The sequence below is a fragment of the Momordica charantia genome (genome assembly GCF_013281855.1).
Source record: "Momordica charantia cultivar OHB3-1 chromosome 5 unlocalized genomic scaffold, Mcharantia_2.0 BLBB01000005.1, whole genome shotgun sequence".
Classification (NCBI taxonomy): Eukaryota; Viridiplantae; Streptophyta; class Magnoliopsida; order Cucurbitales; family Cucurbitaceae; genus Momordica; species Momordica charantia.
This window is the reverse complement of record NW_028275163.1, coordinates 23168618-23185823: the sequence shown is the minus strand read 5'-3', so window position 1 is coordinate 23185823 and position 17206 is coordinate 23168618. Positions and strand designations below refer to the sequence as shown.

At 34.8% G+C, this 17206-nt stretch overlaps 1 protein-coding gene and 2 pseudogenes across 1 annotated transcript; all 3 read left to right on the top strand.

Annotated features, from left to right (window-relative positions):
* The first annotated feature begins 5942 nt into the window (after positions 1 to 5942).
* On the top strand, positions 5943 to 8522 carry LOC148211553 (UDP-glycosyltransferase 73C3 pseudogene; annotated as a pseudogene).
* Positions 8523 to 9765: 1243 nt separating this feature from the next.
* Positions 9766 to 11535, top strand: LOC111014395 (UDP-glycosyltransferase 73C6). The gene has a single exon (XM_022289111.2). It carries the CDS (start codon positions 10012 to 10014, stop codon positions 11383 to 11385), a length of 1374 nt encoding a protein of 457 aa, XP_022144803.1. The 5' UTR covers positions 9766 to 10011; the 3' UTR covers positions 11386 to 11535.
* Positions 11536 to 13840: 2305 nt separating this feature from the next.
* Positions 13841 to 16761, top strand: LOC111014274 (UDP-glycosyltransferase 73C12-like; annotated as a pseudogene).
* The last annotated feature ends 445 nt before the right edge of the window (positions 16762 to 17206 follow it).

The following is a 17206-nucleotide window of genomic DNA, read 5'->3' as shown; positions in this document are numbered from 1 at the left end:
CTTCTTCCTTGAGCTATAGATTGTGAAAAAGTAACTAAAACATAATAATAAAAAAAAAACAGTTGTCAGATTGTTCAGTTTTCACATGTTTGTTTCCTAGAAAAACTGAACATGCACGCTCTTAGCACACCACTCAGCACTCACTACCATTTCTTCCCTGTAAAACAAAAATCGCCGACCTCTTAAATACGGGAATCTCCTTTATTTTCTATAACCTACTAGTTCACTTCTTATTCTAGATTCTACGAGTCAAACGTATTTTTAATAATTATTTTACAATTTCGACAGATCCACGATTTCCTTTATTAATTGTTTTTCAGTTTTAATAATTTTTTAATTTGTATTATTATTGTTTATTCTAAATTATACTAATGGTACATGCCGAATCTAAGTGGTCCTCGTCCTCGTGTCATTCGATAAAGTCGTTGGACAAGTCAACCTGCAACAACAGACTTTAACACCGTTGCATGGTCCTCCTTGATCAAGTTAGTAAAGTAGAAAGAGAGGTGGAAAATAGAGAGCACTTAACTTATTGCATGACAGGTTTTTTAATTATTTTGCAAGGTGGGATCCTATCCATTTTATAGGTGACAGAGCCGACTATGGAGGACGTCTGGCTTGGGATGTGGTGAGCTCCATTTACATATGAGCTCTGGTGGATTGTTAGAGGATCATTGTCCGTATGTGGTATTGCCCCCGTTGCCTACCACCCTAACCCGCAGCTGGACACGTTCATGGCTTTCTGTACGTCATTATTAGTCCTGATATTGTTTCTCCCTACGCAGATCGTACGTCTACAGTGGAGTTGATCCCTACCACCGCATGTCTCTTAGCGCGTTCCCACGCGTGCAGCTCAATTTTCAACCAACACTCACTTTTCTTAGTTAATGCATTTTATTATAAAACAAATTAAAAATTTTAATTATTTTAATTTATACTTATTCTAGACAGTTTTACTGAACAACAATAAGAGTCTGATTTCGTTTCTTTTTCGTTGCAAGTAAACAAGGCGAGTAGTGGGGAGAGACAGGGGAGAGGAAAAAGGGGACGGAGAGGGATGAGGAGAGAAAAGCAAGAAAGAGAGAGAGAGAAATAGGTAGATAATTTTCTTCAGTCTTTTTCTATCCTTTTTCTCTTTATCTTTCAATGGGAATAGAAATGTTATTTCTTTGTTATTTATCGAAACTTTTAGAATCCAAATCGAAATTGGATAGGTAAAAATTAATGGTACACCTTTTTCTTCTTTTTTTTTTCTAATTACAAATACATAAATAATATAAATTTTAATTTATTCTATTACTATATTATTATATTATTTACAGTAAATATTCTTTATTATAACAATTTATTTAATTATTAATAAATAATGAATGATCAAAATAAAATTATATCAATTAAAATATTTCTTTTATTAGAAGAACCATCATTTTATAAAATGTTATTAAATTTCATTATTCTAATATTTAATAACAATAAATTATATTTTAAAAAATTATTGATATTAATTAATAATAACAAAGTAAAATAAAATAAATATTAAATGTAAATTTATCATATTTTATAATAAAATCACATCGGCTAATCTGATACCAAATATCACGGTCGTACATTTTTCAACCATGCGGCGCCATGATCTAAGCTCGACCATGGCCAGCCTTACGAGAAACTCTAGCTCCAATCCATTTTTCGCGCCCCTTTGTGGCTTCATCGAACCTTAGGCGAGGTTCTTTCTTCCTCGACCGAGCTTCACTTGCAGCGGAATTCTCACGTGACTCGGCAATGCACGTCGCCCGTACGTGCATTTAAACTCTAATGCGACTCTAGCTAGCTTGCCTCTATGCTAGGCCAAGCCCCACGGCTCTACCTTGCCTCTACTCTAGGCCAAGATCTTCTGAACGCGACGTCGCAACTTGTTTTAGTTTTATAAATTTTCATAATAATACAAATGAAAAAAAATCATCAAAGTATAAAATAATTAATTACAAAAGTTACGTGTCTCGTTAATAAATAGGAGAAAATTTATAAAAGTAATAAAGTAACTATAACAAATACGTGGAGCTACAACATAAATAGTGGGAATATAATTGATGAGAGCGTATGAAATGAAATTGTCATTGTCATTTGGATAAACACTGAAAAATAGATTCTCACTCTTTAATTCTTATTCCCTTCAAATAAATATCGTGTTAGTGTTGTCGTCTAGATTTCACCCTTATTATCTATGGCTAAATTATTTAGCTTGGCCATCAAGCATGAATCTGACTCTTTTTCAAACCCCAAAGATGTGGGCAACAAGCTAAGCTAAGAAAGTGTGGCCTTGGAGAACAAGCATGACTTGTTCAATGTACATCTATAAAATATTTAGTTTCATAATAAATGAGGTGGAAAAAAAAAAGGAAAAATGGAGGAGAAAAGGAAAAAGGAAAAAGGAAGGGAGGGCGAGGGAACACGTGTGTGAGGGAAAAAGAGCGAAATATATAATAAAAAAGTTTTTTTTCTCCGAAATGGATGCACGCTAATGGAGGCAACTCTGAAAAAGCCACCAGCGTCTCATTTCAGAACTCTTTAAATAATAAAATAATAATGATAATGATAATGATAATAAAATATTCATATATTTTTAACTTAGATTTATTGCGTACGTTTAAAATATTCATTTTGATTCCTCTAATTTTAAAAAGTGATTATTTTAATTTCTCTTCGCAGGATTTTAAACATAAAATTGTAATGTGGGGTTGAAGTTGTGATGGAAAAAAAAAATTTAAAATAAAATGAAGAGACCAAAATGATTACTTTTTAAAAATATAAGAATCAAAATGAATACTTTTAAAATAGAGGAACTAAAATAAAGTAGATGAGCCAAATCCAATATTTAAAAAATATAAAAGACTAAAATGAACCAAAATTATGAAGACTAAGAACAAGGATTTGAACAAGATCAAGAAAGATTTGAGTGAGAAAGCACCCATTCAATGTTCTTCATAAAAAAACAAAATCGCCAATCTTCTTGCCCACCTAATGGATCTCATTCTTATTATTAATTCTACGACTTGCACATGTTTTTAATAATTATTTTACAATTTCTTTCCTCACTCTCTCAGGGAGATTCACAATCCTTTCTTTATTAATTGTTTTACAATTTTAATATGTCCTTTTTTATTTATATTACTAATGTTTACTTTAAATTATAAAAACTATTCATGTTGAAATTCGACTACTCCATGTGTCATAGGACCGACAAGTCAACCTTCAAGAACAGACCTCGATATTGGATTTGTTGGTAAACGTAAATAAAGTCCCACATTGACTAGGTAAAAGAATGACAACCTGCAAGAAGTAAGAATAGATCTTGATATTGGGTTTGTGGGTTTGTTGGTGAATACAAACATAATCCCACATTGGCTAGTCGAGAGAATGCCAGAGAGAGGATAATTAACTCTATATTGATATGAGACATTTTGGGTGAAACAAAAAGCAAAGTTGTGAGGGTTATGCCCAAAGCGGATGATATCATACCATTTGGGACGTACTTAGGATACAAGAGTATCGGTATCCTTAACACTCGCCACTAGTGTGGTGCTCTGCCTAAGGTCCTCCTATGGTCAAGTTAGGGAACTTCAAGAGAGGTGGAAAATGGAGAGCACTGAGTGTATTATTGAGCGACAAACTTTTTTACTTACTTTTTATAGGTGACAGAGCCGATTAAATTAAAGAGGACGCTTGGTGTGGGATGCGGTGGGTTCCATTTGCATACGGGCTCTAGTGGGTTGTCAGGGAAAATTCTCGGTGCGTGGTATCGCCTCCGTTGCCTGCCATCTTGACCACAGCAGGATGTGTTGCAAGGTTGTCTGTACTGGAGTTGGTCCCTGCTACCATGTGTCGCTTAACATGTTCTCCATCTTGGCGGCTCAATTTTCACCTAACACTAACTCTTTTTAATGTATTTTATTATAAAATAAATAAAAATTTATTATTATTTTAAGTAAAAATATTACCAATTTTTAATTAACGTAGTTGTAATTAGCTAGAAATAAGAAATGAAAATATTAGTAATTATTATATATTTGATTTTTATTATGCTTTCGGACGGTTTTAGTCCAACAACCATCATAAGAGTTGAATTTCGATTTCCAAAACTTTATGGTAAACAACGTTAAAGAAATAACATTTTTATTTCAATTAATTTCGTTATGATTTTTTCTCGTTGCAATGTAAACCGAGAGGAGAGGGAAGAGACAAACAAGAGGTAATGTCATTCATCTTCTACGCTCTCATCAATCTCATTCTCATTATTTATTTCGGGACCTGAAACATTTATTATAGTTACTTTACTATTTTTATACTTTCTCTCCCATTATTAATAAGACTCAGCAACCTTTTTTATTAATTGTTTTATTCTTTGATTACTTCTTTTTCATTTATATTACTGATCATTAATTTTTAAATAAAAATTTAATCAATTTTATTAGTTAATGTGATTTTATTATAAGATATTATAAATTTATATTTAATTGTTTAATTTTATTTTGTTATTATTAATCCATGAATTTTTTAAAATATAATTTATTATCGTTAAATATTAAAATATATTTTATATTAAATGAGGGTTGCTCTAATAAAAAAAGTATCTTAGTTGATGTAATTTTATTTTAAATATTAATTATTTATTAATTTTAAATAAATTGTTAATGAAAATATTTATTATCAATATAGTTATAAAATAAAATAAAATTTAATATTATCTGAGTTAAAAAAAGATTAATACACTTTATAATTAGTCAGAAAGAAAGAAGCAATGACGGATCCAGGATTTAACGTTGGGGCAGAAATGCATATAAACATAATGTAAAAATATTAAGTTTGAAATTGAACTTGACCAATCAATTTGCACCTGACAAAGTATTGTAATTTTCACGTGTCGCAAATTTGACCTTTTGAGAGATTTTCAAATGAAAAAAAAAATTGGTATGAATTAATTGATATGATTTAGAAAAGAAAAAAAAACAAGTTAGAGTTTTTATATATATTTTTTAAGCTTTGTTTAGTTAGTTTTAGGAAGAAAAAAAAAGTTAGCTTAAATGTATAAGTTTTGCAAGGTATATTTAATAGTAAATGTGTACTCATTCAACTTAATTTAAGAAACTTGATTTTTATTAAATTAGAGAGTTTTGGTATTTTTTTAATAGAGAGATAAAAATTATGACATTTATATAAGTTATCATAAATTTAGTACTAAAGAAAAGATCATAAATTTAAATTTGTTAAAAATTCTGATGAGACGTCAAAGTTATAATTATTTATTTGAAATGAACAATACATTTTTGTAGAAAATAATATTTAAAAATTAAAATAGGTTTCAGATTTAATCACATCACAGTAAAAATATATTTAAAAAGTAAAAGTTGAATGCGGTGAAAAAGTAAAACACGAAGGAAAAAAAAAACTGTGTTCAAAATGCACCGTGATTCGAACCAGGTTGCCGACTAAAGATGCAAAGAACAGAAAACAAAATGGCATCGATCTAGAATTGAACACAAGACAGAGAACTTAAGATACAATGTCTGGAAGAAGAGTAAACCACTCTTTCAATCAACAGTTTACTTTAAAATACAGTATAATATATTTAATCAAATTAAGCTTGGCCACCAAGCATAAATTTGACCCTTTTTCAAACCCAAAAAAAAAAAAAAAAAAAAAAACAAGTTGTGCACCAAGCCAAGCTAAGAATGCGTGGGAACACGTGGGTGAAGAAAAAAAATACTAGTTTCATAATAAATCAAAGGTGAAGAAAAGAAAAAAAAATGAAAAATGAAAAAGGAGGAGAGTGCAAGGGAACACGTGGGTGAGGGAAGAAGAGAGAAATAATTAATAAAAAAAAAGTTTTTTTTTTTTTTTTGTTTTGGAAAAAGGAATGATCGCGAATGGAGGAACTCGAAGACCATCTTTGAAAAAGCCACCACCGTCCCATCACCAATGTCAATAATAATAATAATAAAGCTGCTCACAACTTCTTGGCTCTTGTCTCACCACTCTCTCATTCCTACAAAATAAAGAGAAATCAAAAACCCAACAGCATCTTCCCCATGGCATCCCCTCACTTTCTTCTCTTCCCCTTCATGGCTCAGGGCCACATGATCCCCATGATCGACCTCGCCAAACTTCTCGCCCACCAAGGAGCCATCGTCACCATCGTCACCACTCCCCACAACGCCGCTCGCTGCCACTCTGTTCTTACTCGAGCCATCCATTCTGGGCTTCAAATCCGCGTCCTTCAATTGGAGTTCCCATGCCACGAAGTCGGCCTTCCGCATGGCTGCGAGAATCTCGACTTGCTACCTTCACTTTCTTCCTCCTCCGCTTTCCACAAGGCCACTTGTCTCCTCCACGACCAATCAGAAAAACTCTTCCCACAACTCAGCCCCCGCCCCACCTGCATAGTCTCCGACATGTGCCTCCCCTGGACCCTCACACTCGCTCACAAATTCCGCCTCCCCAGGCTCGTTCTCTACAGCCTGAGCTGCTTCTCTCTTCTCTGTATGCACACTCTGATAACCCAACTCCCTCTTTTGAGCTCCTTCTCTGATTCCGAGCTCGTGACCTTTTCGGACTTGCCCCATCCGGTCCAATTTCGCAAATCCCAGCTTCCCATAGCCACCGATGAAGAAATGGCCAAGTTGGGTTACGACATGATGGAGGCCAATCGGCAGTCGCACGGCGTTATTATAAACACATTCGAGGAGATGGAGCATGAGCACCTTGCGGAGTATAGAAAGCTAAGAGAGTTCCCGGAGAGAGTTTGGTGCGTCGGCCCAGTTTCGCTCTGCAATAACGACAAACTCGACGTGGCCCAGAGAGGAAACACGGCCGCTATTGACGTACACGAATGCGTCAATTGGCTGGACGGGCAGCGCCCATGTTCTGTTGTCTACGTCTCTCTGGGAAGCCTCTGCAATCTGACCACGCCGCAGCTCATAGAACTGGGCCTGGGCCTGGAGGCGTCGAATAAGCCTTTTATTTGGGTGATCAGAAAACTGAATTTAACGAAAGAGATGCTGGATTGGATGGAGGAGTACGATTTTGAGGGGAGGACAAAACGGAGAGGGCTGGTGATTCGAGGGTGGGCTCCGCAGGTGATGATACTGTCACACTCTTCCACTGGGTGCTTTTTGACGCACTGCGGTTGGAATTCGAGCATCGAGGGAATGTCTGCAGGCGTGCCAATGATCACTTGGCCGCTCTTTGCGGACCAAGTTTTCAACGAGAGGTTATTAGTAGAGATAATTAGGATCGGCGTGAGTGTGGGCGCGGAAACGGCTGTTCCTTGGGGAGAGGAAGAAAAGATAGGAGTGTTGGTGAAGAGAGAGAGTGTGAGAGAAGCCATAGAAATGGCGATGGATGGAGATGGGAGCGAGGAGATGAGACAGAGATGCAAACAGCTTGCTGAGAAAGCAAAGAGAACAGTAAAAGAAGGGGGCTCCTCTCACCGGAATCTCAACTTGTTGATTCAAGATACCGTTGCTCAAGGAAGAAGTTGTGACAATGGAAACTGCTGATCATTATTCGCAGATTGTTTTTTTCCCTTATTTTTCTTTTTCTCTGGAGTTATGACTTTATTTATTGTTACGTCTCAGTAACAATTGTTATCTCAATTTTCTCTGTAACTGCACTTTCCGGTCGCGCCATCGCTATATTGTCGTCGTCGTTGTGCCACCGCGGTATTTTCTTCTTAGCAGTCGCTGACGAGAGGTTTGAGTCACCTGGCAATGGAGAAAATGCAACAACGATGACAGTGGATGGTGGTTTGGCGGTGGCGGCAATTGGTTCGAAATAGGAGAGAAGAAGAAGGAGAGAGAAAGTGAGGAGGATGAGAAAATTACAAGTGGTCTAACCTTTCAAAACTCGAGGACAAAAAATATAGATTTTGAAATTTTGATAGAACAAATAGATACTTCCTACAAATCTCATATTAAAAGTGTTTATTTCCCTGGACCAGAAATGTATTTTTTCGAAAAGTTCTCTTTTTCTTTTTTCATCTCGTCCCAATCGCATTCCCTTTCGCTCTCATAACAACTTTCTTGGGAAATTGACAAGCTGATTAAATCAAACTGATTGAAACCGACTGTCGATTCGACTTAACCTGATTAAAAACCGACCCGATATTATCGTGTTTTTTCCAAGAACCCAGCACCAATCTCCATAAAAGCCCAGCCCCTAACTTTCTTTCTTGACTTTTGTAGACATCTATCATATGGAAGAAAGGAAAAAACTTCCAATGATTCTCTCTCTCAAAATTATTGAAAATTAAAATGACCAAGTGTTCCCTCTTTTATCTCCCTCCCCCACTTTCCCGTGTTCAAGGGATCTCCAAAAATCTTTGAAGATCTGTGCTGTGGCGAGAAAAGTTGCTGGAATAGGCGCGTCGAGCAATGCAACTCTTTGTTTTGTTTCTTAGAAGATAAAAGACTTTCATTTCTGATTTGCAACGTTTTAAAATTTTATAAAGAGTCGTGAGTTCAATTCAATACCCACTACCCACTCAGTTGTATTAAATTTTTCTTTCTGATAAATTGTGATTGGTCATTAAAATAAATTTAACCAAATTATTGGGAGAAGAAACTTTGTGTCCTAAGAGATTGCCATTTAGATTTGAGAAATTTCTAGTCCCACGGTGGTTTGGAGAACTTCCATACTCCTTCTATTTAAAATTCGACACATGTAAAGTATCTTTGTTATTATAAAAAATAAAAAAAATATCTTATGTGGCATCCACATATTTTAAAGTAATATTTATTCCACTTATCTTATTTATTCTCTCTCCTGTTTATTATTTGATTATTTATTTTCATCTATTTTTTAAAATTTATTTCTCATGTTATTCTTCTCTCCTCCTCAATTTTCTCCCTTCAAATTGAATTTTTTTTTTCATTCTTTATTATTTTTTTTATAGAATGTGTGAACTTTAACAATTTGTAATTCACCATTTAAATTATACGCGACTTTTCAATCTAATTTTTAATTTTTCTCGTTCTTTATTACTTTTTTTTTTGCTGTATTGCATTCTAATCATTTTATATCTTTTTTATTTGTTCTTGATTCCATAAAATATTTAGATGAATTCATCCCAAGTGAAAAAATAAATCTCTAGGTAAATTATGTTTATTTTTTTTTAATTTTTTAAATTCATCATTTTTTATGAATCTTTATTATTTGATTATAAATGCACTTTTTTTTGTCATTTGTTGAACTTTAGTTTAATTGAAATTTTTGTTTCAAATAAGTGACTAGCCCATAATTAAGATGGAATTTTCAAATAAGTTAATGAGATATTTTTTAATGTATGTAAATTAATTAATCAGGTTTTATTATTTGATATTTATACGTATATTAAAAAAATTGGATAACATTATGGGTAACAAATAAAATATGTTATATTTACTTTTTAAGTTTTGTTAGGTATCAATAACTGTTTATTTTTATTTAAAAATAAAATTACAAATAAAAAACAACATATCAACATGATAACAAATACAATCTAATTATAATATTGATTAAATGATACAAAACAATTATTTAACTATTTGAAAATAAAATTAAAAACAAAATAAAAAAATCAAAATAAAGTAATCAAACTTTCTTTTTTATTTTAGAAACCTACACATGAAAATAGAGAATAAGATAAAATTTTTTTTATTGGTTTGAATAAAGAGAAGAGATTGAAATAATAAATACATTAAGAGAAGAAAGTGAATATATCAAATGTAAATAGTTTAATGAGAATGTCGTACTAAACTAAAAGAGAGGAAGTGAGACACGTGGAGTAAATATTGCTTCTAGATACGTGACCCCACAAAAGATATATATTTATTTTCTACATTTTATAATAATAAAGATAGTTTAGTGGGGAGGACTTGGAAATTTTCCTACGGTCCCCATTCTAATAAAGACCAAACATGGTGATGCTCTTACCTCACTAATTTCTTCTCTTTCTGCAGAGGTCTGTTGTCCCCTCCCATGGCTTCCCCTCACTTTGTGCTGTTCCCTTACATGGCTCAGGGCCACATGATTCCCATGATCGACCTCGCCAAGCTTCTGGCTCAGCGTGGAGCCATAGTCACTCTGGTCACCACTCCCAAGAACGCCGCCCGCAACGACTCAGTTCTTGCCCGAGCCATCGAATCCGGATTACAAATCAAGGTGGTTCAGTTGGAATTTCCATGGAACCAAGCCGGGCTTCCAGAAGGGTGCGAGAATCTGGACTTGCTCCCTTCACTTGCTTCCATCTCCAAATTCAACGCCGCAGCGAGTCTCCTTTACGAGCCATCCGTACAACTGTTGGGCAACCTCAGCCCCCGTCCCGCCTGCGTCGTCTCCGACATGAACCTCCCCTGGACCTTACGCCTCGCTCGCCACCACCGCCTCCCCAGGCTCGTTTTCTACACCTTCAGCTGCTTCTTTCTTCTCAGTCTCCGGAGTTTCGCCAAAACCCACACTCTTTTGAGCTCCACCTCCGATGAAGAATTGGTCAAGTTCGGTGTTGAAATGATGGTGGCCGATCAGCACTCAGACGGCGTTATTTTTAGTGGATTCGAGGAGATGGAACCTGAGCAAATCGCCGAGTATAGAAACGAAAGAAAATCCCCGGAGAAAGTTTGGTGCGTTGGCCCAGTCTCGCTCTGCAACGATGACAAACTCGACGTGGCTCAGAGAGGAAACAGAGCCTCTATTGACGTACACGAATGCGTCAATTGGATGGACGGGCAGCACCAATCGTCTGTGGTGTACATCTCTCTGGGAAGCCTATGCAACGTGGATGCGTCGCAACTCATAGAGCTGGGATTGGGTCTGGAGGCATCGAATAAGCCGTTTATTTGGGTAATCAGAGAATTGAATTTAACGGAAGAGCTGCTGAATTGGTTGGAGGAGTACGACTTGGTGGGGAGGACGAAAGGGAGAGGGCTGGTGATTCGAGGGTGGGCGCCGCAGATGATGATACTGTCGCACTCTGCAATTGGATGCTTTTTGACGCACTGCGGTTGGAATTCGAGCATGGAGGGGGTGTCCGCTGGCGTGCCGATGATCACTTGGCCGCTGTTTGCAGATCAAATGTCCAACGGAAAGCTAATCGTGGAGATTCTGAAGATCGGCGTAAGCGTGGGCGTGGATACGAGCGTGCCGTGGGGAGAGGAAGAGAAGAGAGGGGTGTTGGTGAGGAGAGAGAAAGTGAGGGAAGCCATAGAAATGGCGATGGATGGAGAAGGGAGTGAAGAGATGAGACAGAGATGCAAACAACTTGCGGAGAAAGCAAAGAGAGCCGTTCAAGAAGGGGGCTCCTCTAACCGGAATCTCACGCTGCTCATGGACCACATCAATGGAGGATCATCATGATTTCTCTAGGGGGTTGTTTGATCCTCTTAGAATCCCGTTTGGTTTGGAAATTTTATTATGGTTTACGACCCTGTTTGAATGGTTATGTTTGCTGAGATTTGTTTTTGAACAAGAATAAATAGAATTCATTCAAGCATACAATTTGGGCCACATACTCAAAGTTTGAGAAATAGCTTGAGAAGCACTTCTTCTAGATATGTTCGCAGAGCACTTCTCCAATTGAAGAAGAAACAGCACTAATGTCACATATCCACGTTCCAATATATAATTTTTTTAATATTCCCCAGGGCCTCTATTTAGTCGGTGGGTTTGTGTTGGAATTGGAGCCGAAGAAAAGTAAGGAAAAATGGTTGCATCTCTTATTGGGCCATATTTGTTTTCTTTACTTCTTCGTTAAGTCTTCACTGCCTGCTGCTATTCTTGACATATACACTACCTTTTTCTAAGTTGATAATCCAAAATAAATGCCGATTTCAAAAAACCCGACCAACTTGATGAGGATTGGATTGGGTTCAATTAATCTCCGGTTCAGGTGTACATCTAACCTAAATTTTTATAAATCTCAATTCAAATTAGGATTTTTCTAAATGAGAAAATAAAAAAGACGTCCTAGGGAACTTTTCTTAATTTTTTTTTTAAGATTATCATATGGATTGTATATTGTAAATGGTGTATTTTGAACCCATCACGTGGCTTAATTTGATTAGAACATCTTCTGACCATTTTTTAATGAGTCAATTTTTCATGTCTTTTAATTTAATTTAGAAACACGTGTCAATTGGTAATTGATGTAAAAAAAAAAATAACATGTGGTAATTTCTGATCGGCTAAAATTTATCCTTCAATCATTTTCAACATTAATTACTTTATATATTTAACTATCTTTTAAGAAAAAGCAAACACAATGCAAATCAAATTTAAACTTCCCAAGGGTGATTTTTTTTAAGATTATTAATGTGCTTATTTTAGGTTAAAAAGATGGGCTTCCTTATTTTGCCTTATAAGATTTGGTATTTTTAGCAAATTTAGGACAAATATATATATATATATATTTATTATTTTATTTTCCCTCTCGAACGTGAGCATATATAGCTTAGCTGCTCCTTTTATTGTACTAAAAAGTCTTTTGGCATATATACTAAAAAAAATCTTTTGGCTAAACGTAATTAGTATTTTTAAAATTATTTTTTACTTTGTAATTGACTTGATGTATTCAATTTTATCAAATTGAACTAAAAAAAGAATCTTTTGCCACATATTTTTTTATAGTTATCATTAGCAACACGCCACTTAGGCTTTTATTGCTGCAAAAATAGCCAAAATTTCCGAATCTAATTAAAATCAAACCGGTTATCTCTACGAGGTGAACATAGCTCAACGATTATTAACATATATCTATAATTAAGAGGTTGGAATTCGATCCCCCACCCCATATATTATACTAAAAAAAAATGTGTTATCTCTCCTACTTTATCATTGAAAATTTATACAATATGGCAGCCCGCCATACTAATAATCACTCAATACTAATTCGTCAAGTACACAATTTTAAATTTCTATATTTGACGTTAATAACATATAATCATCAATCACGTTTGTTCTAAACCCCTCACTCAAATATTTAGATTTTTTAATAAAATTGAAAACAAAAACAAAAACACGAGAATATTACCGAATAGGTTCTTAATTTCTTCTTTAATAGTTTATTTGTAAAGGTCTATTTAAATTATATTTAATAAATAAGTGGATCCTCCTTATATTTGTTAGTCCACCGAATATAAATCACATCAAAAAGCATAATAATGATGTTATGTAGTGAGCTGCTTTCATTCGTCCAAGTTCACGTTACAAAGACGAAAAACATTTTGAATTTTAGTCGCTAAAAGTCAAAATAAAATTAGTCTTAAATGTCTCTTTCATAAATTAAAAACGCGGTTCTAATTACAACCCTATCAAAAAAATCTCTACAAACAGACAAAATGGCACCCATATATCTCATGCTATTCACCTTTCCCCTCAAAATCCAATTAATCAGGATAAGAAATAAATAAGAAAGAAAGAATAAACAAATAAATTATATATGTCAATCCATGTATATATGTTAATTATCTATACTTGTTTTAGCATTGGTGATGAATTATGTAGATTTAGCCGTCGTTTAAATAAAAGTATTTAGAGAAAATGAGTTTAAACTTTATTACATAATAAATCAAGTCATATTTTAAACTTTATTAATAAATTTCAATTTTTTTTAGAAACATTGAAGATTAAATATCAATATCAATAATATATAAGGTTCACAATAGTGATATTTTATTGATATGATATATCTTTTATGCTTCGTCAAATTTTAATCGACTCTATTTGCATAGAAATGTTGATTCACTTCATCAAACTCGTACACATATCACACTAATTAAAATGTCGACGTACGGTACACAGATGAAATTTAACCCCCCCCCCCCGGTTCACTCCTCCGAGTGCAGAAGCCGGCCTTAGTTGTATCATTCATGGCGCCCCACTTCCTGCTGGTGCCAATAATGGCGCAAGGGCATCTGATTCCGATGGCGGATTTTGCCAAGCTTCTGGCGGAGCAAGGAGTGAAAGTGACGCTGGTCACCACTCCTCAAAACGTCCCTCGATTCCAGTCCCTGTTCTCGAAACCCGCCCTCCAAATCCAAATCCAAATAATCAATTTCCCTTCCCAAAATGGGATTGAGTATGAGAATTTCGACTCTTTGCCCTCCCTCGGATTGAGCGCCAAATTACTCGCCGAAACGTCGCTTCTGCGCGGCCCAACTGAGGAACTGTTCGAGAGGCTCTCTCCTCGGCCGAGTTGCTTGGTATCCGACATGGCGCTGCCTTGGACCGGCCATGTTGCGCGCAAGTTTAACGTTCCGAGGCTTGTTTTCTACAGCTTGTCCTGCTTTTACCTCCGTGTTATGATCACTCTGCGAACCTCCGGTGTAGTCCGCAAAATTCTTGCCGCGCCTGAATCGGAGCCCATTGCGCTGCCCAATTTGCCCGATCCGGTTCAGGTCACCAGGTCCAAATCGATCTTCAGTTTGGACCCACTGTTCGTGGACTGGACAGCTCGCTAAGGCCGACCATGAATCCCATGGGTTCGCCCTCAATTCCTTCCATGATTTGGAACCCAAATACCTCCAAGAGTTCAAGAATGCAATAGTTACCATTCAAACTATTAGATTACTGCTCCCTTTGAAAGACAAAAGCATTTAATGAAAACAGAGTTCTATTGCTGAGTGTTTGATATGTGTTTAATAATATATTTGATAATTGAATCTCAATTTAAAAAATTATTCGAGGTGTGTTTTGTCATATATTGACAGACTATATAATTAGTTTAATCTAACATTTTTTTATGAATCTTATATAATTATTGTTTTATCTATTTTAATTTTAACAAACATAAAAAGAATTTATAATATGAAGTAATATATTGTCAAAGTTTTTCTCCTTCTTAATTCTACATCTTAAGGAGGAAAGAAAGAATTTTCTTCTAACATCGTTAAATATTTGACAACTAAGAGAGAGAAATACAAAATTAAAAAATAAAGAAAAATAATTAGTGATCAAATATTTAATGGTTTATCCTTAACTTTAAGGAGTCAAATTTTTTACTTTTTTGAAATATTGGTTCTAGTATATAAATTTTCAACTTTATTTCATAATTTTTTTGAAAGTTTGAAAAAAATACCCATTTTAGTTGTTGGTTAAATTTTGTAGTTTAACATTCATTTCTGGAATATTTGCATCAACCAACCGAGCTATGTGGCACTACCAAATAATCCATACTCAAGTTAGGTTATCCATTTGTTAAATGCAAAATCAATGTATAAGTTAAGAACTACACTGATTTTTATTTTTTTTTTAAGTTCAATTAATAAGGTAGACATGTTGAAAATTCATTGACCAAAGTGTAATAAATGAAAATTTTGAGATCAAAATAAGATTTGAATCTTTGAGTTACATTCTTAGAAAGTAGCACGAACCTCAATAAAGAGTAGAAATGTCTCCTATTCCAATATAAAATTACTCGATCATTAAACTCTCATTAGCTAATATGTTAGAAATATTTATGTGTCATTTCACTACTATTTTGTTTTTTATTTTTTTATTTTTAGAAATTAATTCTTTGTATAGTTTCACTTGGGAGTTTTTCACCACTTGAAAACATATTTAAATTTTTGGTCAAATTTCAAAACCAAAAACAAATTTTTGAAAAATTATTTATTTTTTCTTTTCAAAATTTGGCCAAAATTTTAAAAAATAAGTATAGAAACTATATAATATTTCTAAGTTTATTTTCAAAAAACAAAAAACAAAAAAAAGGATCTTGATTCTTTTTTAATTTATATTCTTAACCAATAGGATCAGACAAAGTGTGGTACATTGGACCCGTTAATCTATGCAACAAAGACATAATGGACAAGGTCCAAAGAGGCAACAAGTCCGCGATTGGCGAACGTGAATGCCTCGAGTGGCTCGACAAGCAGGACCCTGGTTCCGTCATCTACGCCGCACTCGGTAGCCAGTGCAATGTGGTCACAACACAAATTGTAGAGCTAGGGCTAGCTCTCCAGGCATCCAATAGACCGTTCATCTGGGTCATACGACAAACCAATGCCACACATGAATTGGAAAAGTGGCTATCAGAGCACAATTTTGAGGGCAAGACCAATGGGAGAGGCCTCGTGGTCCGTGGTTGGGCCCCGCAAGTGTTGATACTATCGCATCGTGCCACTGGTGCATTCTTAACGCACTGCGGTTGGAACTCGACGGTCGAAGCCATCTCGGCTGGCATACCGATGGTGGCGTGGCCGCTCTTTGCCGACCAAGTGTTCAACGAGATGTTGATTGTTCAAATTCTTAAAATTGGGGCAAGCGTTGGGGTGGAGAAATGCTACACGTGGGGAGTTGAGGAAGAAATCGGGGTGCAAGTGAAGAAGGAAGTAGTTATAGATGCACTGGAGAAGGTGATGGATGGAGAAGATAAAAAGGGAATGAGGAGAAGGGCGAAGGAATTTGCTGAAAGAGCAAAGGCCGCCATGGAAGATGGAGGTTCTTCTCAACTCAACATCAAGCTGTTGATCGAAGACATCATGCATCAACAACATTTTGTTCCGGCTTAGGTCTTGACCGGTATAGGTAGATCACCACTAAAAACTAGACAGTTATTTATTTTAGTTCTTGTACTTTCAAAACGTTTATCTTGGTTCATTAATTTTCTTTGTTATCTAATTTCTCTCGATCATAATTTTAGCATTACACTTTACGCACTAAAATTTTCGAAACGTAGCCATAAATTTGTAATAAGAGTTTGTACTGTAAATAAAATTTGTTTTAAAATGTCTATTTTGATATTTATACTTTCTAACTTTTGTTCATTAGTTTATGTACCTTCTTAAAAATAACTCTTAGGATCCCTTCATTTTTCATTTTCAATTTTATCTCATTTCTCTCTGTCGTAATTTTAACACGACAATTCACTTACTAAATTTTTTGAAATGTAGCCACAAATTGGTACTCAAGATTTTTCCTATCTACAAAAAATTTAGGGTAATTGTAGTGAATAACAAAAATATTTTATGTATTTCAAAAAATGTCACCAACTTTTCAAATTTTCAAATATATAGCAAAATATTTGAATTTTTATTATTCCAATTTTACCCTTATGATATTTGATATACATCTGACGTACATATATATCTGATATACATCTAATTTATATTTGATATACATGTGATGTATATCTGTATCTAATATACATCCAATATATATCTAATGTACATCCGATATA

Excerpts from the sequence above, each read along its gene's own strand:
- LOC111014395 (XM_022289111.2), top strand. The coding sequence starts at position 10,012 with ATGGCTTCCCCTCACTTTGTGCTGTTCCCTTACATGGCTCAGGGCCAC.